This window comes from Paroedura picta, chromosome 2, assembly GCF_049243985.1.
Source record: "Paroedura picta isolate Pp20150507F chromosome 2, Ppicta_v3.0, whole genome shotgun sequence".
Taxonomy (NCBI): domain Eukaryota; kingdom Metazoa; phylum Chordata; class Lepidosauria; order Squamata; family Gekkonidae; genus Paroedura; species Paroedura picta.
In genome coordinates this window covers 60,992,914-61,016,644 of record NC_135370.1, presented here as the reverse complement: position 1 = coordinate 61,016,644, position 23,731 = coordinate 60,992,914, and the positions used below count along the sequence as shown (strand labels likewise).

Below are 23,731 nucleotides of genomic sequence, written 5' to 3'. Positions count from 1 at the left end.
ATGAACCAGTCCAGATTCATGAACCTTTGTTCATGAGCTGGTTTGTGCCCATCCCAAACCATTCCGCTGTGAGGCTATTGCAAAGTTAATCCTAACTGGTCTCTATTCTTTCTTCGCCTTCCCAGTTTCTATGAGGAAAAAGCAAAGGAAGGCCTATCTTATGCACTTAACTGCATCATCAATAATCCCTCCAATTTCCACCTGCTAGACCAGTTTATCATGGTAGCATTTGATAACATTTCACTGTTTAACCTCATCCTTGCACCAAGCAGCATGGCACTGTGACAGTATTCGAAGACATGCCCAGCTTATTCATTGTTCCATTTTGGAGTGGCAGCGGAGCAACAGGCTTCTCCTTGATGGGCCTACATTGGGATTGTTTTTTAACACCCCCGCCACACAATCGTTTTGATTGCCTCTCTTTAACCGGCTTACAAAGTCCAATTTCCTCATCAAGGTTCTCTGAGTGGGAGGCAATTCCTCAAGAAACACAGCATTAGTCCTTAAGGCATCAGTCATCTTTATGAGACAAGCCTTGACTGTGTGATGGCTGAGGTCTATTAAATATCTGAAAGATTGATCACAGGGAAAGTGCTCAGGAAACCTTAAGGCTTCCAGTTCATTTTTATGGCAGTCTTTTACAGCTTCCTGTAATACTAAGAGCCAGGAAGGCTAAGCCACCATGCTACTTGTCAGCTAGTGTAGATAATGGCTGGACTCCAAATAACTGTTTCAGTCCATGAGGCCTAGCTAGCTCAGGGGATGTTTTTCCCCTTTGCCAGTCATACCATATAACCCCCCCCCCCCTTGCATTGCCAGTTCCCATTTCAGGAGCATTTTGGGATGAAATCAAGGAGACTTTTTAGGGGTGGGGGAGAAGTGTTTTAACCCCCCTTGTGCACATGGAACCAATTCTGTACATCCTATGCAAAAGCAGGTGAGCAATTAATAACTGTGCAAGATTGCATTTGTTTTTTGTGCATCCACAAGGAAGCAGTAATCTTTGCAACATCATTCTTTCAGGGCCTGTTTTATAAACGGGAATACTATTAGTTTACTTGACCATGGATACCCAAAACAGCTTGCGTTGCTCACCAGGTTATTTGTACAACCACCCTAGAAGATAGGTGTGGTGGACTGTCAAGGGTTATGGCCTTGGAAACTTGGACTGGGAAGGTGGCTGAGAGAGAGAGAGAGAGAGAGAGAGAGAGAGAGAGAGAAGATTGAGGAGAATCCTTGTTCAAGCCCCAAAGTGAAGTAGCTTTTAGAAAAGAGGAGTGATCCTTGATTTGTGTATAAAAGTGAAGAAGAGGAGGTGGAAAAAATACTCATTCTGTTAGTGAAGCTCCCCATCTGTATGAATTCAAGGCAAGAAATGTATATTGGATTAACCATAAACTCTTGTAAGAGTCCAAACAGTCCTCTTGGATCTCTGCCTGTAACATTAAAGCACTCTCCCTTTCCTTGGCTGTTCCAATATTTTTTCACACTTGATCTGTGCTCAGATTTGCATTTTCCACCAATTACCCTGCACTGGTTCGTTCCAAATGTAAAGTGGCAAAATCTCCTTTCGTTTCTTTGGCTTTCTGAAACAGAACTATTCAACAGGCAAATATATAAAGTTTCAAGTCTCCAGAGGTTATCTATTACAAGACTTTGGCTGTATCTGCAGATTTAATTAAAAGGAATGACTGCCTTCCTCCGACTAGATCTGGGTGCAGGCATGCAGTGCAATACTCTATTCTCATTCCCTTATCTGACCTTGTAGAAAATGATACGCCAAGTAAGAGTACAGAATTTGCAATTAGGACACCTTCCAAGCTCTCCTTGTTTGCCCCACAGTACTTTGTGTATAAGTACCTCATTAGCAGGAAGTCTGCCTTTGAATGTTATTATAGCCCAATCAGCTGGTGCCGGTGCTTCTGGTGAGGCTACTGCAGTGGCAAAGGGGGAATTCATATAAGTGACAGTGACAAACTAGGTATATATCCAGAATGATTTGCATTCACAGTAGGCTTTGAAGCTTCTCAAAGGATGGCAGAGGAAATTATATGTTGGCCAGACCCCCTGGTAAAGAGGTGATGCTCCAGCTCCAGCTCCAAAATCTTGAACCTCTAGACACAACTGGAATTTTGACAGGAGAGACCACTCAAAGAAAGCTGGAAGATTCCATTGAATGTAGGAAGATGCTAGGCCCAGCACCCTCCTATGATGGAGCTAGCCATTTATGGTGTTCCCTATGGGGCTATTCTGAAGCACCTCCTAATCCAATGAAATACAGAAAAAACTAGGATTTGTTCTTTGCTTCATTAAAGAAATGGGTACCATGGTGGGAAATGACTGCTATAAAAAGAACTCACTTCTATTACATCACCATGGGACCATTAGATTTGATCTTTCAGTCTGAACTACTCAGCCCATTTCATAAGGTAATAGCTCCAAAATCCTTTTAAGATTTTCTAGGTATTACCTTACACAGGCCTTAGACCAAGCAAGCTCCTCTCTAACAAGCTCTGAAAGCACACAAACATAGTGAAATATGAATAAAGAGAAAGGTTTTTTTAAGCATAAAAAGAAAATTCTTTTACTAAAAAGAACTATACTGTTGTGTGTAATGGTTATATATAGTTGCATTTCCAAAGATGCTGCAAAGATCTTCGTTCACTCGCTTACATTAAGAGTTCGTAGGAGATACATTCCAAATAAAGGATTCCTCTCCTCACTCCTCTTTAGTGGGATAATTCTTTGCCATGAAGAAATTCTCTTCTGAAAACCCTTTCAAAGAATACTGATTATGTGCATCAGCGACAAAATTGTCTGTTGTCTGTTTTCTTCTTGTTAATCTGCTTGAAGATTCTGCATTTCTGAACATTCTTTGACTTCTGATAGCCAAAACCTCCACCACCACCTCTTTTCTGTAGTCTTCTCCCATGGCTGCTGTTGACATCTGAAAATGGTGTGTTAAGGAATGTACATTCACAAACATTTGCTACCTAAGTGCTGGAATGTTAAGGACAGGGGACAGTTCAGAGGTTAAAAAAGAAGTTACAAAACACAAAACATTTCTCAGAATAAACTTGTAACTTTGGCACGAATGAAGGAAGCTTCTCTAGATACTTGGCTTGTGGTCTGAGCTTTCTATTTATTTTCTTGCAGTGTTAAACTGAGATGCCGAGTAAGATCACTGATATGTTAGATTTGAAACCGATGGTTGGTTCCAAAGGCCATACAACCATTCCATTAAAGTGCACTGAATGCAGAAACAGTATTTACAATTCTGCACAATGACAGAAAAATACAAGAAAGCCTAAATATTTAGCCTGGCATTACCTACCTGCAGTAGTCACCTCATGTCATGGTCAGTATGAATTGTTTACTTCCATTCCAGTTACATAAGGGATGTTGAACCACCTAGGCACTAGGGATGCTGAAATTTCAGCTTGCGTGCCATTGGGCAACTGAAGGAGGTATTTCTTAATTCTACAAAAAATTAAGTCTACCTGTTAACAAGCAATTCACTCTTACCTATTTGTTACAAGAGACAGGTGTTAATACCTTGCAATAAAAGGATACTGAGATCTACAAACGGCGGGACCTTGAAGCCAAAAGACAAGGCAACCTTGTTCAGATCCAAGTTATTGACACTGTAGATCTGCTTGAGTGAATGGGAATCATAGGCTCTTACATAGGCTTTGTAGGCTTCTTGGGCAGACTTATGAAGGAAGTAGTTTTTCTCTATCAACTTCTCCAACTGCCAAAAAAAAAAAAAGTCATGAGATGCATTGAAGGATAAGCAATGAAGGAACAATTGAAAAAATAAGGCAACTGACATTATTTGCAAGACTCAAGCAATTCAACTGTGAATGTGTGAACACTTATGTATTTGACAACGTATATATAAATATATATATTTTAAAGAGAGTTTAATGGACATAAGATTGAGTTTATTTGGCACTTCTTCATTAGTGTAAAAAGGTATAAGAAACTCTTTCCTAAGCTTTAGATAGGAAATGTATCTTCCTGACTATTAAGATACAGCACAGGCCCACCCCCAAGTGGCTGCGGGCCCTGCGGGAGCTTTCAGCATTCTGCAGGGCCTGCAAAAATGGAGCTCTTCTGCCAGGTCTATGGTTGAGGCCGGTGTGGCGAGGGTTAAGAGCATAAGCACTCGCTATGTGATCTGCACACCCTCCTCCTCCTCCTGTACTAGATGGGGGGGGGGTCGTGGGTTGTAGACCGCCATGGTTAAATGTTTTAGGAGTCTGTTTGTATATGGATGAATGTCCAGAATTGTTTTAGTGGGGCTTTTAACATGGGACAACTGTAACCGCCACAAGCCAGTTATGGGAGTGGCGGGCAGTAAGTCAAAATAATAAAGAATAAGTTCTGCAGAATGCTCACTAGATGGCCCACAAACAAGATCATGGACGACTTTTAAAATCCAACCTGCCCTTTTCTCCCAGACTTGAACCTTCTGCAAGCAGGTCAGATCATGTCAACCTCCTCTTGACTCTTTCATTTTGGGGGAGTTAGACTGGAGAAGCCATGCATGTAAGACACAGTGCTGAGCTATTGGTTTAGCCTCAGCTCAAAGAAAATATGGGGTATAATCACTTAAAATATCAGGACTGAAAGTCTCCTCCACCAACAATGAAATTATATTAACACATACAGAAATAATGAATGTTCTTAACAGGCACTAGTTATGTCATGCTAATGAGAGAGCAAGGATGTACACACAATATTTATCTGACATGCTATGCTGAATATTTATTTTACTTTCAAACTTTTAGCCCACCCTTCCCAGGGGCTCAGGGCAGGTTACAAAAAATAGACATACAATTAAACATTTAAGACCTCAACATTAAGTTAATTATAAAATAAGTTACAAAAATGGTAAAATTCATAATTAAATACAATTGCAATATGATTTGCCCAATTCTGCCTCCTTTCTGGGGAGACAGGAGGTCAGTATGCATGTTATCTGTGACTTGATGGGATCTGGATGGAAATCAGGCAGGAAATCAGGCCAGCTGAAATCAGAGGTATCCCAGGTTTCAACCATCAGCTTGGCAGAACAACTCCATTTTACAAGCCCTGTGGAACTGCTTAAGATCCTGCAAGGCCCTGAGCTCACCAGGAAGAGTGTTCCACCAGGCCCTGGTCAAGGCCAGGTTGATTTCTGAGCAGATTCTGATCACTGCATCTGAGTGCTCTTGGGGATGTAATGGGAGAAGCGGTCACACAGATACAATGGTCCCAGACCACTTAGGGCATTAAAGGTTAAAGCCAAAACCGTAGTCAATATACATGCTTATAAGCCAGTTCCTTTCTGAGGATCATTTCTTTCCCTTTCTCTTGCTTTCAGAGGAGACCATCCAACCCAGAAGGAGCTGCAGCCTAGAGCTAAAATCCAATGTGACGTGGAGGGTACAGGGTAGGAGACCACAGCTCAGATTCTGAATAGCACACTGCTGCTACTCATAGTGGCTTTTCTGCTCCCCTGCTTCTGATGGAAGCATCCTGAAAAGCCCCCTCAGAAGATGGACCAGGCTTTGAGATCAGCTCTTAGGGGTATGAGGGCTTGTGGCAACCGGAGCACATAACACATATACAATCAGTAAAGAATGCTAGCAGTACAACATCTAGCTTTACCTGAGACTGGATGTCTGAAATTTTGGACCAAGAAAATTCAAATTCATTTAATGGTACCTAAAAGAATTATTTTTAGAAACAGATAGAGAATGGGGAATTACTTTAGATGCTGAAAATACCAACAGGCAGTAATAATTTAAAACATTCAATAACACAAGAATCACTATGCTGGATCAGACCAATCACCCACATAATGCAACATGCTGTTTCCCACAGTGGCCCAACAGAAACCTCCCATAAGCTTGCAAGCAGGGAACCAAGACCAAACCCTGCCTCTGTTGATCTCCCTTAGCAACTGATTTTTTTAGTCTTTTAGTCTGAGGAGAAACTGTTCTCTATCTCAAGCATAATATTATAAACCTTTGTCACATCCTCCATTAGTTGCCACTGGCTAATGAGATTTGTGTACTAAGATGGAAAGAAACAAAAAAGTAGTTAGAAGCCAGACCACAACTATGCCCAGTCCCATGTCATCTCTGGAGTAAAATTATTCCCTCAGTCCCATCAATCCGAGCCAACGTCATGTTCACAATTCAGCTTAGAAGCAAAAGCCAGAGCTTGGACTGAATCCTCTGTTTCAGATAAGTTACTGGTATTTTCAGACATACAACACAGGCAGTGCTGCAACTACTTTTTCGAAGCACCTTCAAGTAAGGAAGGACATTTCCCATGTTAAGCCTGTCATGGGACCATTGCTGTGGTGGATTTCTCTCCAAATGCGTCACGGAACTTTCCATCTTTGCACCCTTCCCACAAACAATTTCTGTGAGAGTCAAGTTAGGAAACAGCTTGTAGAAATGCCCCTAAACCCTCCCCCCACAAAATACGTGCAGTAATCCTGCTAAAGCTCTCCTATGTGCCATTACCACTTTTATTTCCCTTCCCTCCTACAAGAGTTTAACGGTCATTTCCCATACTGTGGGAATGAGAAGCTAATAGCGCCAGTGCTGGCATAACCACGGCGAATCTCAAACCAACCCATACAAAATTAGTACCAAGATTTCCACCAAAGCACATAGTGTTTCATTCGCTGCATTCCTTGAGATTTCACGGTCCAATGGTTGAAAGTATATCCCATGCATGCAATTTCATTTGTGCCAGCCGCTTTGCACTGCTACTAAGTTGGTTTCACTCAATGTTCTCCGGGCAATTAGACAAGTGGAACACCAAAACAGCTGATTAATCATTACAACTACTCAAATGGAGCGCTCTACACTGACATACCCTAGCTTGCTTTAGGTAGCGCAGGAAACCCAGTTCTTCAGGTCGTAAAATAAGCAGAGCGTGCCCTCTCCCGTTGATTCCACGGGCAGTTCTACCAACACGATGAATGTATTCCTTTGGAAAGAAACAATTATGTCTATGAAAACGGGTATTTTTAAAGTGAAAATCTTAGCATTGCAAAGGGATTCATATGCATATATTGTATACGTACACACAAGCATGCTCACTTAAAACTTCCTAGTCCCCAAGCAGAACCGTTGCACAAAGAATGGATTTAAACCTTTGGCAACCCAAATATTAACCAACCCGCCTCCCGTTTAACAGCAGAGAGACTTCAGAAAATCCAATGGCTGCTCCATTCCCTATAGCTTATTTACATGGCTTATCTGAGCCACCATTATAAAGTTGTAGCTAGCCTCACATGTTTTAAACGGGTCAGTCACTAGCTGTAATGCCGTTCCAAGAGGCAGGTAGCTTCAAAGGTGGTGATATCTCAGATGTCATGCTGCTGCTATGCTACGGCCAGCCATTCTGCAAGCCGGTAACAAACATGCAAAACCATATGAGAGCGCGAGTGTAGTTTCATCGTTACGACTGGGGAGATCCAGGACCAATGGAAACACACACAAACACACTGGTATCAAGAATATACTACCTGAAGCCATACTTCAAGAAAACATAACTACCTTTGGGTCATCTGGTGGGTCATACTGAACTATCCAGTCAACCTCAGGAATATCCAGCCCACGGGCAGCAACATCTGTGCACAGCAGGATCCCAGAGTCCGCATTGCAGAACTGGAAAAAAGTGGTTGTACGCTTGGTCTGTTTCTGCTTGCCCTAGGAGAAAACAAATGTGCAAGATTAAGGTAACCAATAGACCACTAGATTCTGTTCACAGATGGGATCATATGAAGCTACCTTGTAACCAAATTGTACATTATTATCCCCTTAGGTCAGTATTTTCTGCTCTGGGGCTTCAGGCTAAGAAAACCCAAGACACTTCAACTGGAGATGCCAGGGACTGACCCTGAGACCTGCTGTGTGCAAAACGTGTGCCTGGCCAGTGAGCTACAAACATTCCCTTAGCCAGGGAACAGGCAATTATCTAGCAAACTCCTAAACAACCTGCAATTTTAACTACTTACGTAGCTTACAGAACAAAGCCAAAATAAAACTGATGCATGTGTGTGAAAGCAAGCATAACTGATGTCTCTACGAAGCTATAGGGAAAGAAGGAAGTGTGTAACCAAATAACCCTAGTTAGCATTCTAAAATACTTTGTGTGGGCCTCATTAATCCTTGCAAGAGTTTGGTCAAAGTGACTTGCCCATGGTCTGAGGAACATCTGACCTCAGGCTAGTTCTACATACAACCCTAGCAATACTTTGACAGGAATAAGCCCTGTTCAGCTTACTGCTGAAGCAGGAGTTCAGTCGGGAATTTCCCAGCTCTCTTCAGCCACTACAGAAGTGCTCAAAATAAGAACTTCAGAAAACACCAGCCTAGTGAAAGGGAAGCAGGAAACACAAGTGGCAGCTGCTCATGACTGATCAATATCCGTCACCACTGTTTCATTTGAATTATAAAAGATGGCCCTGCAATATTCTCCTGTTTACTTTCTAAAGAATGGGGGAAAATACGTACCATACTTAAGGCCTAATCCAACATTTCTTTCTCCTCACAAATTGACCTGAAGTTAGGGATCTATGGTGAATCCATCAGTCTGACTGTACTCACACACCACTTGTGATGATCAACTCTGAATACAGCCAGATGTAGAACAGAGTCCCAGCATCACAGAAAGAAAATCCATGTTCCAGATGTTTCTACAAACACGCCTGACAAAGTGGCTGCTGTAAAACAATCTGTTACCATAACACAGCTTTCTCAACTGTTTTACCATTGGGAGTACCCTGAAACATTCTTTAGGCTTTGATAAACCCTTTTGAGAATATGGTAGGAAGGCATAGCTGTGCACATGCCCACCCAGGGCCCCTCTCCACCCCCTCCAGGCCCATCACTGGCCATTTTGGGAGGGGGAGATGCACAGGTCAATGTGATTATACAAGGTCACATCACCCAATAAATGCTTAACAATTTAAAAAATCCTTAACACTATTTCGCTCCCTTATTTGGGGAGGTCCAGGTCCACTCTGATTGGCCCTCCCTCAGCAGCTCCCACCCTCCCTCCTTGCCTGCTAAAAACCTTGTGGCTGCGGTCTCCATTGTCGCCCACGAGGAGAGAGGCAGCGACAGGACTTTGCGGCCCGCAGGTAAACTCCTGCTGGGGGGGAGCTGGGGGGGGGTTTGGAGCCTCCCCACGGGTCACAAAGCCCTGTCGCTGCCGCCGGGGTGGGGGAACTTCTCACTCCCTTCAGCCCGGGAAGCGCTCTTGCCACGGAGAGAGTGCTTGCCAGGCCAAAAGGAGCCTCCCGCGGCAACGCTGCCCGCTTTACAGGCCAAAGGGAGCTGCGACCACCCTCTCATGCCCTCCTTCCTGCCGCCCCTTTCAAAATCCATGTTTAAAATTGGCTTTGATACTAGTATATAAATAATAAATTAATTAACTCCCACCTATTCTGTTAACACTTCTAGGGCCATCAAGCAATCATACAGTTTCATGAAACCCTGGTTGAGAAAATATTCAAGAAGATTCAGAGGCAGGATATTGTCAGAAAGTCCTGATATTTGCATTTCTCAAGCTATACACACAAAATGATACTCAAGGGTAAGGGCTTTTGTTGAGAGTTCAGCTTCCAGGACCCAAGTTTCAATAAAAGTCCAATTTCTGCAATATGCTTAAATGTCCCCCCCCCCCTTTTCAGTTTGCTTACATATTCTATCCGATCAGTGCTGCTTTTCCTGTTGATATATGCAAAAGCAAAGGGTAGTCCATCTTTTGTTCGCCATGGAAATTGGGAAAACAACTTCAGTGCACCGACCCAGATCCAGTTAAGATGGTTAACTGACAGCAAACATCATTCTAACAAACAGCTTCAACCTTGCTGACAGAACCCTGTTCCTCACAAAAGCATTTTGAAGACAGATTTAAGGGAAAGGCTTCCCTGATGGCATTTAAAGGTTAATTTATGGCTCCACTGCTGAAATCTTGCTGAGTTGCTGACATTCTTGTTATGCACCCCCAGCCTCCATAAAAAGGCACCTGCAATTTGCAATATACTTCAAAGCAGCATGTATTATTCAAGCCTCAAAGTCAACTCGACACCTGGCTGCATTTTCAAAAAATTAGTCCCTTGATAATTGTTCTGCCACACACTGCCTGGCAAAAAGGGGCTCTGTGCTACTAGATCAACACTGGCCTTGGGATTCCAGAAGCTGAGCATTATTCCTTGCCTAAGTCTGGGTGTTTGCCTAATGAAAACATGATTGCTAAATTGACTGGTCAATGGGGTTAATGTTTACTGACAGTGACAAGGCACAATGTGAATGATAAAAGCTTCAGATCAGTTAGAAAAAAGAACCTGCAATGTTTCACATCACAGAAAGATTCCCCTCCCCCTAAGAATAGGTTTACATGCTTGAACTAGAAAAAACAACCAAGTATAATCTGGATCCCAAACATTCCATGCATGAGCAGAAAGCACTTCTACAGACACAGAGAAACTGCTGAATACTCCCCATAGCTCCTAAAAAAGGCTTTCCAGAGTTGGAGTGGGAGCCAGGGAAGTTCACCAACACCTCCTCAGTGTCCTCTCACAGCAGTGTCTTCCACTGCTGCACAGGAATGTTTTGATCCAAGTAATAAGGTAACATGCACAGACAATAAGAAAACAGATACTAGTTGCAACTATTGCATGTACAGGCTTAACCTTGTATGTACTATTGCATGGAAATATTGCATATACAGGCTTAACCAGGTGCAATACAGCAAGAGAATTAGGAGGCCACTGTGTGCATATGCATTAGGAGGCCACTGTGTGCATATGCATCTATTTTTGCTCCCATAAATGCTGGACTCTGAAGGACAAGAACCCTGAAGAATGACCGCCTCAGCTAAGGTAGCATGCCACAGCTAAATCATATAATCTACTATCGAAGATCATATTAACCCTATCAAGAAATAGTTTCAACCGATTATTAAACATTTAATTGACTTTCTTCAGAAATGACCATCTGGGAAGTAACATTTTAGAAGGCTGAAGGATTCGGACACAATCCATTTTCTGCGATTAAGTACAACAGAAAACCTAAATATGTCCCAGTTTACAATCCACATTTCATGATGGAGGTCAACTATTTCCTGGTGATGAATTAGAGCTGATTCACATATGCACATTTAGTCGACTACAGAGCCTTCTTCTGAAAATGGTTATGCCTTGTGATAAAGCAAGTCCACTGTTTGATCTTTGGCAAAATCAGCCACTAGCTGATGAACCTACAAATGCAAACTCACACCTCACACCTAAAGCTTTTTAACATGTTCATCAATAATTTGGAGTAGGGAGTAGGCAGTGAAGGGGCTAAGTCTGAGGATATGAAGACGTTCAGAGTGGTAAGAATCAGAGAGGACTATGAGGTGCTCCAGATGGATCTGTCAAGGCTGGGCAAATGGGCATCGTTGCGGCAAATGGATACTATTGTTCATGGCCTGGGACTCTCTAGTAGCAGACTTTTCCCCATTTTTCTTAACATTTAAGCTCATCTGATGTGGCAAATGAGGTTCAATGTAGGCAAGTGCTGATGGGATCCAAAGTGATGAAAACTGGCCAGAAGAGAAATCAGAACACTGGACACACCATATTTGAGGTTGAGAAGGGCACTCTGATATGCAGGCGCAGGACATTTATTGAACTTTCCATCTCCAGGGGAAGAAGCCCACCTTCCATCTAGAGACACTGAAGCCTTGCAGATATCTGCAACAGATGCATTTGTGTTGAACACCGCTGACATAGAAGCACTTCTTGTTGAATGAGGTATGATCCCCTCTGGGACTTAAAGGCCTGGGATTCATATGCCAACAAGATGCAGTTCTTTAGGCACCTGTTTAATGTCGCTTTAGAAGTCCCTTTCCTCTTGACTGCTGAATAAAATGCCACAAAAAGGGAATCTCACTTCTCAAATGGCTTGGTCCTTCTGATATGAATGTGAAGTGCTGTGCAAAAGTCAAACAAGTGCCAATTCTTCTCCATAGCATAAAACAGCTTTGGGCAGAAGGACAGCAAATATTTCTTTTGTGAGTTGTGAAAAGGTGTGGTGACTTTGGGAATGTGCACACTGTGACTTTATGGAAGATTTATATGCCATTTCTGATGGATGTCTTAGATTCATTGTGCTGATTGACACCAGTGTCTTGAGAATAATCTGGGTGTCTTAGCATTGGTGAAGGAGGCAAAGAAATCTAGGGCTGAAATGTAGAACCAAGGACTGGAATGTTTCCTGGTTGAGGGACCACTCCCCTTGGTCCAGTCTGGTATGGCTGAGTCAATCTGCTTGAACATCTGCTATTCTACTGATTTGTTCTGCTCTGAAAGAGGCCAGATGTTCTGTCCAGGACATGAGGATAATTGACTCCTGCTGTAGCTTCTTGGCTTTGGTGCCCTCCTGGCAGTTCATGTGTGCCTTGTGTTACCTGTCCATATATTCATATATGTTCAAGTGAAATAGATGGTCTTGAAAGTGGAGAAGTGCCAGGCGAATTGCACATCATACCCAAAGACTGATGCTGACAGAATCTTCTTAAAAGGACTGGGTCTTCCGGACGTAGTCCAGTCATAATGGGCTCCTCAACCCATAAGCTGGTATCTGCTGTGATCTGTATTTATTTGATTTCTGTAGGTCTCTGGTCACTTGGAAGGGTTTGCTTACAAGTGTTTCTTGGTTACCCATCAAAGGAGGTCATCCTGAGATGCTGACTGATGCTGATTCTGATGTGCTATTGGAAGGCTGTGAGCCTCTGATATGGTAATAGAGTTCACTAAAGTAACAAAGAATGTTCCCGGGCCCAAGGGACTGTCTCGATAGCTGCAATCATGTAATCTAACAGACATGCCAGGATCATCAAGTTCACTGATTTCACAGAGCAAACGCCTACAACCTGAGTATCTTCACTGGTCTGTTTAATGGAAGAAACACTTTTTTTCTGTATTGAATACTGGCCCCAAATGTGTGATGACAGGAAGGTGTTAGCTGGCTCTTCTGGAGGGTGATTTGAAAGCCATTACTGGAGAGGCACTGAGTAGTGTCCTAAATGTCCATGAGTGCTTGCTCTTGTGAGGGTGATCTCATAGAGCTTGTTAAGGTTAAGGATGGATATGGAGTCCTTTGAGAAGCAAGCTTGCAACAAGCCATATATTTTAATGCTTTATGTAAGAGATCGGAAAGCTCCTTGTGAGAAAAAAGATATTTCGTCCTTAGACAACTGGAATTCCTCTTTATTTAGATCTGTAACAGAATCCTAAGAAATTTGAAAATTTGCTCCTAATGAGGAAGGTGCTTTTGCAGACAGCCTTTGTTGGCCAAGAGGAGCCCTGGCACTTCTCTAGCCTAGAGGCTTTGAAGCTGTTAGTTTTTGAAGGTGTTTGACTGGAGGCAGGGCAAAGGACATCTCACACCATCTTTTCTGAGAGGGTAAAGCTCTTTTTTTTTCTTTCTCTGTTGTTCTAGCCAGTTCTGGGAGGTTGATGGAATAAATAAGAGGTTCTCCTCACTCTCTTTGACATCCCTCCGATGTTCAGAGAAGGCTAAATTGATCAGGCCTCATGATCCAATACAGGCTTATCAGTAGAGGGCATGGTTTTGGCACCAACAATCAAACCTACTGCCTTATGATTCAAGCCAAGCGATTCATGCTATGGCTCTCTCCAACTCTGGAGGTCTGATGGTCAGAGACCATAGCTGCAGACATCAACATGACTGAAGCAATGGGCAAAAGGCAAACAGACTCAAGGAAGATGAGGCCAGAACAACAAGGAAAGTTTGCTTGTTTTTTAAACAAAGGAAAAGGAGCACATATGGAAAAACAAAATGCAACCAATGGAGCTCCTTGAAGGAAAATCTTAGGAGCTCTTTAAATCCACTGCTCTTTCATCTCAAGAAGAGGCAGGGAAAAGACTAAGGATGGGGTCCTCCTCCCCAAAAGATGAAAAATGCAATCAATTTCCTGCCTCCGATAATTGTGGGAAGACGAACCCAAGCATATCAGATTGTCCTCTTCCTCTCAAGAGAGAACGTGGAGTTGTGGCAGATTAACTCACTGAAAATGTCAACTCAATGTGCAACTGCAATAGAAGAAACAAATGCTATGCTAGGGATTATTAGGAAGAGATTGAAAACCAATCAGCCAGTATTGTAATGCCCTGTATAAATCTATGGCGCAGCCTCACTGGGAATATTGCACACCGTTCTGGCCAACACACCTCAAAAGGGATATAATGATGGGAAAAGTCCAAAAAGGGCAACTAAAATAATCAAGGGGATGGAATACTTTCCCTGTGAAGAACAATGAAAGAAGTCAGGGCTCTTTAGCTTGAAGAACTGATGATAGAGGGATGACATAAGTGGCTTACAAAATTATGCATGGGATAGAGAAGGTAGAAAAAGAAGCATGTCTTCTTTTCTCACAATGCAAGAACTTATGGGCACTTAATAGAAGTAATGAGCATTAAGCTTAGTAGAAACGATGAAATGAAGTACTTCTTCACCCAAAGAATAATTAACACATGGAATTCACTGCTGCAAGAAGTGGTGACGGGTACAGGTACAGACAACTTCAAGAGGGGACTGGATAACAGGGGTTTATCAGTGGCTATTAGTTAAAAAGTACAAATAGAACAGTTTGAAGCAGTGATGCCTGTATACTTGGTCCTTGGGAAGCAACAGTGGGAAGGCTTTTGGAATTCTGTCTCCGCTAGTGGACCTCCTGACGGTACTTGGGTTTTGGCCACCATGTGATACAGAGTGTTGGACTGGAAGGGCCATCACCCTGATTCAACATGGCTTCTCTCATGTTCTAGCAGTCACAGCTAAAAGTATTTAGATAGATTTGGGGTTGGATTGGCGACTTTCAAAGCAGGTTATGAGCACAAACCACACACTTACATGAATGGCCAGGACTGGCAGGTCAATGTAGTTCAGAAGTTCATAATGGTACTTCACAGACATACACGAAGAAAAGAAAACCATCAGCTTCTTCTTCCGGTTCTTCTTGAGGAATGTGAACAGCAGTAGAAACCTCTTTTCTGAAGGACAGACTACGTAACCCTAAACATTGTTTGAAAGTTGAAGTTATTCACACAAATTCCTGAATACTTTTATTTTTAGATTACTCTAAAACGTTCAATTAAATGTAGATAAAAGAATGGGCTACTGGAAGTTTGTTTGTTTGTTTGTTTTTTTTAAACTTCAAACATTCTACAATTTTCACTAGGAGCTAAAAAATCTTCTAAATTAATCATAAATTAAAGAACATATTTCCAATATTTTCAAAAACTTAGGTAAATATCTACAAACAAGACATATCTTTTACAGCTCCATCCAGGATATATCAAATTACGTGAAAATTTAAAGAAAACTGGGATTTACATGTTAGGTTAGTATAATGTTTCTAAAATTTCGTACATTATTTAGTACATTACAAACTAGGATTATAACAAGCATTTGCACATTTAATTTTTTTTCTCTAATAGAAATATATGATTTTTTTTTTAATCTGAAAAACCTCTTGTACTTGCCAGGGGAACATTCCATGTGAAGATACTAAACCATTCATGCATTTACACAGAAACATTAAGCCTCTGCCATAACAAAGCAATTTTTAGCAACAGCCAGGTCAGTGCAATTCATGTGTAATCAGGTCAGAGTCAATGCTACAGTTATTTTGGGGAAAGGACTCATGAATATTTGAAAATGACAATCCAAACGGAAAAGAGGAGCACAATGAAAAATGCATATCTGTAAAGCTGATCCAAGTCTGGGTATGAGGATACCAGGGGCAGAGAAATGGAACCCAAAAGCAGCAGAGGAACAGAATTGTTAGGTGTTAGCATGACCTGAACTAAGCAGTGGATGCCTTTCTGCTCAACAGTTACCTGCTCGAGGCCATCTACAGTGGCCACCTCTTTATTATCGTCCACTCCAACGTACAATGGCTCCTTCTTAAGAGATATCTTTGCTAGGTCTTCAACCTTCCGGGTTTGTGTGGCAGAGAACAGCATGGTCTGCCTACGTTCTGAGAGAGAAGTAATTATGAGCAGCCTCAATTGAAGGCGGTCAGCTAGCAAGTATGAAAAAAGTAACGCATTCTTCAGAAACACCCAGGAATTGTAATAGATGGGCAAGACTTTACAATGTCATTCTGCAAGCAGTTGTGCATTTCCCCAGAGCAAAAACCACTGGAGTCACAGAATCAAGAAGAGTTGGGTCTTATATGCCGCTTTTCTCTACCTGAAGGAGTCTCAAAGCGGCTTACAATCACATTCCCTTTCCTCTCCCCACAACAGACACCCTGTGAAGTGGGTGAGGCTGAGAAAGCCCTGATATTACTGCTTGGTCAGAACAGCTTTCTCAGTGCTGTGGCAAGAAAAAGGTCACCCAGCTGACCACATGTGGGGGAGTGAGGAATCTAACCCAGCTCGCTACATTAGAACTCCGCACTCCTAACCACTACACCAAGCTCACACCAGGAGTTCACAAGCTGCTGTTTTCAGAAGCACCATATGCCTGCAAGTGTTAAGTGGTCAGCAAGGCTAAGGGCTTTTATAACAGGATAAGGAGGCTGCTGAACTTGCCAGCTGCACAATATCTCAGCTTTGTTTTCATTTCCTTGCAACTAAAAGCATGGCCGTGGCCAGTGAGCAGGAATCAAAGGTCACCTCTGGCTCTGAGCCGGTAGGATGCAGCCAGCACCTTCAAATCAGCCATACACTGAAACCCAGTTTTTTGTTTTATTTTTGTTGGTTGGTTAATTCATAATGAATCTGTTCTTATGACAATTTGGGCCTCTTCAGAGACAGCGGGAAGCAAATATTTAAACGAACAAACAAGCAAAAAACTTTCTTTGCATTTAACCGTCAAATAATTTCCTATCAGATTGAGTTCTGGCAGGTCTTTTAAAAGGTGTCTGCCCTTATCCAGCTCAAAGTAATTCAGTGTTATGCCCACTGCGCTTCAAATAAATGACTCACAACCCAAGCCATGAACAGGAGTTAGAATAGCTGAAGTACACAGGGCCCTGCAGCTCCCACCATCACTTCAAGTTTGACTGAATAAAAAAAATCAAAAGAGATGACTTACTAGGCAGAAGTTTTATGATCTGCTTCATTTCTTCCTCAAAGCCCACCTCTAAAATCCTATCAGCCTCATCGATGACGAGACACTGCAAGTTCTTATACATAAATCCTGGAGTATTCTGCAAGACACGGAATGGAGAAAAGCGCTGCCAGTCACGAAAGCACACATGGAGTAAAGCTGGATGTTCTGCTTGGCATTACTCTCCCCACCTGCATGTGGTCAAGAAGTCTGCCCGGCGTTGCCACAATGATGTTTATGCCGTTTCCGAGTTTCTGTGCTTCTGCCGATCTGTTGCTGCCTCCCATTACCAAGCCATAGGTGTGGACATGGTAAGTCATCAGTTCTTTGAGAACCCCGTAGGTTTGCATGGCAAGCTCACGGGTAGGTGAAAGGATGATGACTCCCGTTCCTGAGAGGTAGGGAGGGGAAGACATACATTAAAAGCAAAGCCAAACGGTTACCCCATCCTCTTTTGAAACTTCCAGGCAAACCCCCCAAGAAAACCTTACCATTTCTAGGCATGAATTTCAACTTGTAGATGAGTTCTATTGCCGGAATAAGAAATGCAAGGGTTTTCCCACTGCCAGTTTTTGCAGCTGCCAGAATATCTCTGCAATTGGAAAATGGGATTAGAGTGGGAGAAGGTAGATGGAAAAGACTGCAAGCAAGGAAGGCCAACTTTGTGAATATACTGATGCCAGCAATCAAAAGTGATCAAAAGTGGCTTACACAGAACTCAAAAGCTGGTAAATTGTTGGCCAACGAGAGACACTTAGCAGGTATTTGTTCTCCCTCTCTCTGAAGGACTCAGCAGTGGTTGCTACCAGCCAGAAGGAGGGCTCTCACCTGGCGGTGGACAGTAAAACTTTGAACCTGCCCCCTAAATTCTTATTGGCAGCAGGAAGGAACTCCCAGGCTACAGCAAAGTCCATAAATAGGTCAGACATGATGGAGGGCAACTTCCTAATTCTGCCTCCTTCATGCCTCATGTTATATACTGCTCATGCGTAACTCAGAAATTTATTTAATTGTATTTATATACCGCCCTCCCCTGAGGGTAGTTTACATAAAATGGAGAAATGGTACATAGAACTTAGTTTTCATTACAACTTTCATACAACAGTAATAATATTAATATTAAACTGTAACACAGGTACAAACTATAACAATGCAAAACACATGTCCGCAACTGTTCTTTGTTAAGATAATTTTTTTCCTCAAAAGGCACAAGTTGACTTGAATGGGTTGTATGAACATATCACTCCAGTCCTGCCCCCAACTACACTGGCTTTCTTTTTCTTTTCTGGCCACAATTCAACCTGCTAGTCTCAAGCTTCGAAACGCTATATGGTTTGTGACTAATGTACCTGAAAGACCTTAGTCTTTCCTTATAAATCCTATGGTTATCTGCAGAGGCCCTGCTTCAGGTGCCCTTGCCTTCTGAGATTAGGTGGGCGGCAACTTGGGAGGCAGCCTTTTGGGGGGCCTTTCTCCAAGGAGTGTCATCTGCTCCTTCCGTCTGCGGTCTTCCATCAGCAGAGAAAAGCTAAGAACTCAAACGGCACACGTCTGAAATTGTAATCTTACCTGCCCTCTAGAAGTGCTTTAATACTCTTATGCTGAATTTCTGTCATGTGTGTGAAAGCCATGTCAGCTATTCCTTTCAAAGTGTTCTCACTGACAAGCCCAGCAAGAGAAGCAAATGATGTATCTTCAAAAGCACCTGAGGAGAGAAACTATTAGTGCGTTTTCCTTAAAAGAGGTCTGTCAAAAACAGGGCGGTATAGAAATCAGATAAAAAAATAAAAATAAAAAAATAAAATCGGAACATAAGTGGCTAAATCCAGACCATCTGATCTTTTAAGACCAAATCTGACAGGTCAGGCCATATAAGGGAAGAAGCAGCTTAATCACAAATTATCACAGATGCGTACCAGTACTTACTGTCCCAAGTGGTGTTGCTTCCATGGAAGAGACCCATGAGACTGTGTTATCTGAACATTGTCATAGCTAAGTGGAACATACTCATAGATTAAAAGGCTCCTAAGCAGCCAGCAGAGTACATAAACAAGCTTCAAAACTAGCCACTGAAATGTAATTTTCTGGCTACCACATATAAATTTTCTCAATGAAAAGAGGGGATTACAGATTTCTACTGACCTTTAAACCATAGAAATCAAACCACTGTTAACAACTGATAGTAAAGATTTTTACCATGCGGTAAATTGTCATGTACAAATTAGTGTGTTTGAAGTACACAAAGGATAATTTGATTCCCAAGATGAGCCAGGTTTCAATATGAGCTTTACAGTCCAACCTTGTTCAGGTGTGTCTGGAAAGAAATCCTAACCAAATTTAGTGCCATTTCCTCAGACATGCGCTAAAAATCCAAAAATAATCAAAATTCACTTGTTTTAAAGGGAAAAACTCAGTGTACTCTAACGATATGTAAAAAAAAACCTTGCCTGTTAGTCCAAAAGGTAAGCCTGATTCACCAGCATTCTCATCCATTTCCTCCTCATCGGGACTTTCCATGTTTCCTTCTTTGGGCTCTGCATCGCAGACCCCATTTTCTACTTCAGCATTCTCTTCCAGTTTTGCTTTTTTGGTTTCTAGACACATATAGCAAAGAGAAATTAATTTAGTTAGATCAGTAAAATATTTGACATACCTCCATATTGACTGCTGCAGTTCCTAGATTCAAGTGAAATGCACCTCGTTCCCATATAGTAAACATTTTAAACAGGTGGACAGCTATAGCCCCTCCAGAGAACTGGGATGATGGCAGTAATTTCAGTTACAGTGCTGAAAAAGAAGAAGAGTTGGTTCTTATATGTCGCTTTTCTCTACCCGAAGGAGGCTCAAAGCGGCTTACAGTTGCCTTCCCATTCCTCTCCCCACAACAGAAACCCTGTGGGGTGGGTGAGGCTGAGAGAGCCCTGATATTCCTGCTCAGTCAGAACAGTTTTATCAGTGCCGTGGCGAGCCCAAGGTCAACCAGGTGGCTGCATGTAGGGGAGAGCAGAATAGAAGCCGGCATGCCAGATTAGAAGTCCGCACTCCTAACCACTACACCAAACTGTCTCTCAAATGTTCTCAAAGGCTCAAATGTTCACCTAATGTAGCTCATGAACATTTATTCTATGCCATGTAGAACTATGTGCAGATGTTCATCAAAATTAAGCATCCTCCTGCATATACCCTAAACTCTTTAAGCATCACTGTAGCAGCAGAATGTGAACAATTACCCCCTTCTTCAACATTTGAAGAAAATACCCCCTTCAAAAGTAGGCAATATACTTATTACCATTTTCTGTATCAATCACAATTTTCCTTTTCTTTTTCTTCTTCTTCTTCAATTCAGGAGGCTTTGTGTCTCCGGCTTCTTCAGCATGGAGCACTGTGCCAGCCTGCTCTACATCCTTTGCTTTATGTTCTTCCACTGCTGGCTCTGGGATGCTGGAACCATCTTCTGAGATGTCTGCAGTTACTGCTCCTAATAAATCAGACAGTGACAAATCCATAAGGAGAAAAGAAGCATAGATTCAAAGGACCAGATCACTTTCTATATATGCAGTTTTTATTACTTTCACTTATATCCCATCTTTCTCCTAATGAGAAGACAAAAGCAGTTTACATTGTTCTACTCTACTCCATTTTATCTTGCAACAATCCTTTTGCATTTGCTGGCAGGGGCTCATGTGAACTGTAGTCCATGAACATCTAGAGGACCACAGGTTGACTACTCCTGCTCTAGTTTACATTGAGAGTATGTGACTAGCCCACAGCCACTCAGCAAACGTCCATGGTAGTGTGGGTATTGGAATCTGGTCTTCCGGTCCAGCACTCTAATGACTACACACTGGCTCCTAGGGCACCAGTGTGCCTACAAGGCAAGCAGGATTACCCTTAAGCTGAACGTGCAACTGGACATCGTACCATTCATATGGCATTTCACAGTAGCTGTATTCTCTGCCACTCCCTTCTTGTGGCACATTAGGGCTTTATGTGTATCCCTTGCTTATCCAATGCTACAGATATACTTGGAACAACCCAATCTTCACCTCAAATGCTCAGTATTCTATGAAGGAAAATGATCCATGTATGCACAGTGATTTAGTATTGCATTTGGAACATTTAATGCACGCCATTTTCCTTTACTGAGGATGGTTTTGTAAGTTACCACAGAAACAAATACAAGAACATTATTTCGTACACAACTACTTCTACCCAGTCGTATGTGGAAAAAGCACTGCCTTTACTGCAGATGTAAGCATCAAGGAATGGTTTTTCTGTTTTTCTCCCGTCTACACTGTGAAATGTACACAAAAGTTTTGATGCAAAGTTCAACATCAGTTGTAGTTTTAAGTATGCGCACTAAGATTTAACCAGCACCCCCCCCCCCGCCTCAAATCTTTTCTATCCTATAGATGGGTCGGACACGACTTCGCACCTAACAACAAGGTGGACATATAAAGTTGAGAATGAATTATGCTTAAAAACGCAGTAATATGAATGACTCTCTGAAGACAATATGAAGATGCTGTGACACAAGCTAATGTAGGGCTTCCAAGGAGCTACATCTTTCTACTTATTCAGGCTACCTCCTCATGTTCACCCTGCCTCCTTTGAATCCAGGCCACCTCACTGCCACACGGCTGTCGGGATTCAGCCAGCCCTACTCTCACCACCCACACAAGCTTCTGCCCTAACTCATCTGCTTTCAAACATCATAGTTTTTAATAACTGGTGCCTGCTCTTTCAAAACTAAAAACAAAGTACAATGGGAAATTTTCAGCACAAGTTCTTTTCCTCTGCATTCTAGCTTCTTAACAGCTTCTCTTTCTTTGGGCTATTCACAGCACGTGCCAAGTACCACAAAGGAGGAAGGAAGACTTCAAAAACTACCAAGGATGCGGGCCAGCCAAGGCTTTTAGAAGGATGACCAGGAGTAGACATCTGCCACAACCTCGGAATGGATGGAGGGGCACACAGCTGACTGCCCGCTGTCATCTCTTTTTATTAGCATGCAAAGAGGGAGGTTTCATTTCCCATTCACTGCAAGAAGAATCTGAAGGCGTACTCAACGCAACCCTTACAATGGTGTATTTATTCGTAATACCCTTCGCCCCCCGCTCCTTTTGGGAGATGTTTTGGAGAACACCTTTTATAGCTAAGACCAGCACTGCGCACGCATGAACAAGGGCATCCTTTTCTCAGCGCACGGAGTCCCTGGGGCACGGGCTCCCGAAGAACGCGCTGCTCGCTCCTTCCCTCCCTCCCCGGAGCCCCTCGCCACCCCCGCACCTGCTTTCCCGGCGGCCTCTGCCCCGGCCGCGGCTTGCAGAGCCAAATGGCGCCGACGCAGCTTGAGGTTGCGCTTGTGGATCTTCTTGCGCAGCAGCCGCATCGGAAGACTCCCGCCTGTCGCCGCCATCGCCGCTCCCGGTCAGTCCGCAGCGCCACCGCTCAGGCACACGTGCGCGGAAGGAGGAAGGCCACAGGGCAACCGGAGGAAGGAACGGAAGCGGAAGCGGCCCGACCCGGATCTGCCTTCCCCGCCTCCTCCCGCGGGCGACGGCTCAGTTGCAGCGCCCTCTTGAGGATGGGAGGAAACAGCTCTGGAGCCGGCTGAAGGGAAGGGCTCTTCCGGTTGGCTCCTCAGCCACGCCCGCGCCTGCTTGTGGCCAAGGAATGGAAAAGAATGCAGAGGAAGCGGGGGGGGGGGGGGGTGGATTGCGTGGGCCGAAGTTGTCATGCGCAGACATAAGAAGAGCCGGCTTGGCGCGCGGAGTAGAGTTGTGGATCAGCGCTGAGCAGGCCACGGTTGGGTCTCCATAATTCCACCAGGGGCGACCTGTTCGTTTGTGGCAGTAAAATTAAACCAGAAGGGTGCCTGGCACTCTTATGCTAGCAGACACATTCTACTCCGCCTTTATGTATACATTAAAAAACTGCTAGTTTAACCTATTCAGTTCAAACAATATCTAAAACTGGTGATCAAGCCCGATGTAAAATAAATACAGCGGGCACTAGGCAAGGTAGCCCCCGGCAGCCGCGTGGCCTGACGTGGTGGCCTGAGGGCGAGTGCTGAACCTCAGACACTGACAAAGCATGTCACTTATGAGGCTTACTCTGTAATGGCACTGAGGCCATCGAGCGGACAGAGGGAGGGCCTGATCTTGGAACTGGAGGGGTCCTGGGAGTCGATTTCAACTGTGTAGGCACTGAGGCTGAAGGGGGGGCTAATTGAAAGTGCCTTCTCTCACAATGCTGCTTTTAGCCTGGAAACTCTTATCAGAGTGGGATTTGGGGGTGAATTGTTGGCAAACATTACATGTGCCTACAACGTGCCCTTCTCCCAAACACTGAAGGCAATGGTCATGTTCATCAGTCGTGGTCATCTTCATGCCATAATGGCCACATTTTTTGAAAATTGCCTTTATGGCCATAAGGAGCTCAAATAAGTGGGCCAAAGCCCAGAGAAAAACTGATTGCAAAGAGAAAACATAAACAAGCTGGAGCAAGTCTGAAGACGTCCACAAGTTGTGGCGGTGAAAAGGGAACTGAAGAGGGAGGGTGCTCCACCCCAGGTCATGTGA

At 43.2% G+C, this 23,731-nt stretch overlaps 1 protein-coding gene across 1 annotated transcript; it reads right to left on the bottom strand.

The window, feature by feature from the left end:
- Positions 1 to 2,288: 2,288 nt before the first annotated feature.
- On the bottom strand, positions 2,289 to 22,653 carry DDX18 (DEAD-box helicase 18). Its single transcript, XM_077320282.1, has 14 exons — positions 22,437 to 22,653; positions 20,437 to 20,625; positions 19,595 to 19,741; positions 18,717 to 18,852; positions 17,639 to 17,739; positions 17,339 to 17,538; positions 17,133 to 17,247; positions 15,929 to 16,068; positions 14,940 to 15,101; positions 7,566 to 7,718; positions 6,880 to 6,993; positions 5,656 to 5,712; positions 3,574 to 3,751; positions 2,289 to 2,947 (listed from the first exon to the last, which is right to left on the bottom strand). Exons 1-14 carry the CDS (start codon positions 22,564 to 22,566, stop codon positions 2,802 to 2,804), a joined length of 1,968 nt encoding a protein of 655 aa, XP_077176397.1. The 5' UTR covers positions 22,567 to 22,653; the 3' UTR covers positions 2,289 to 2,801.
- Between the last annotated feature and the right edge of the window lie 1,078 nt (positions 22,654 to 23,731).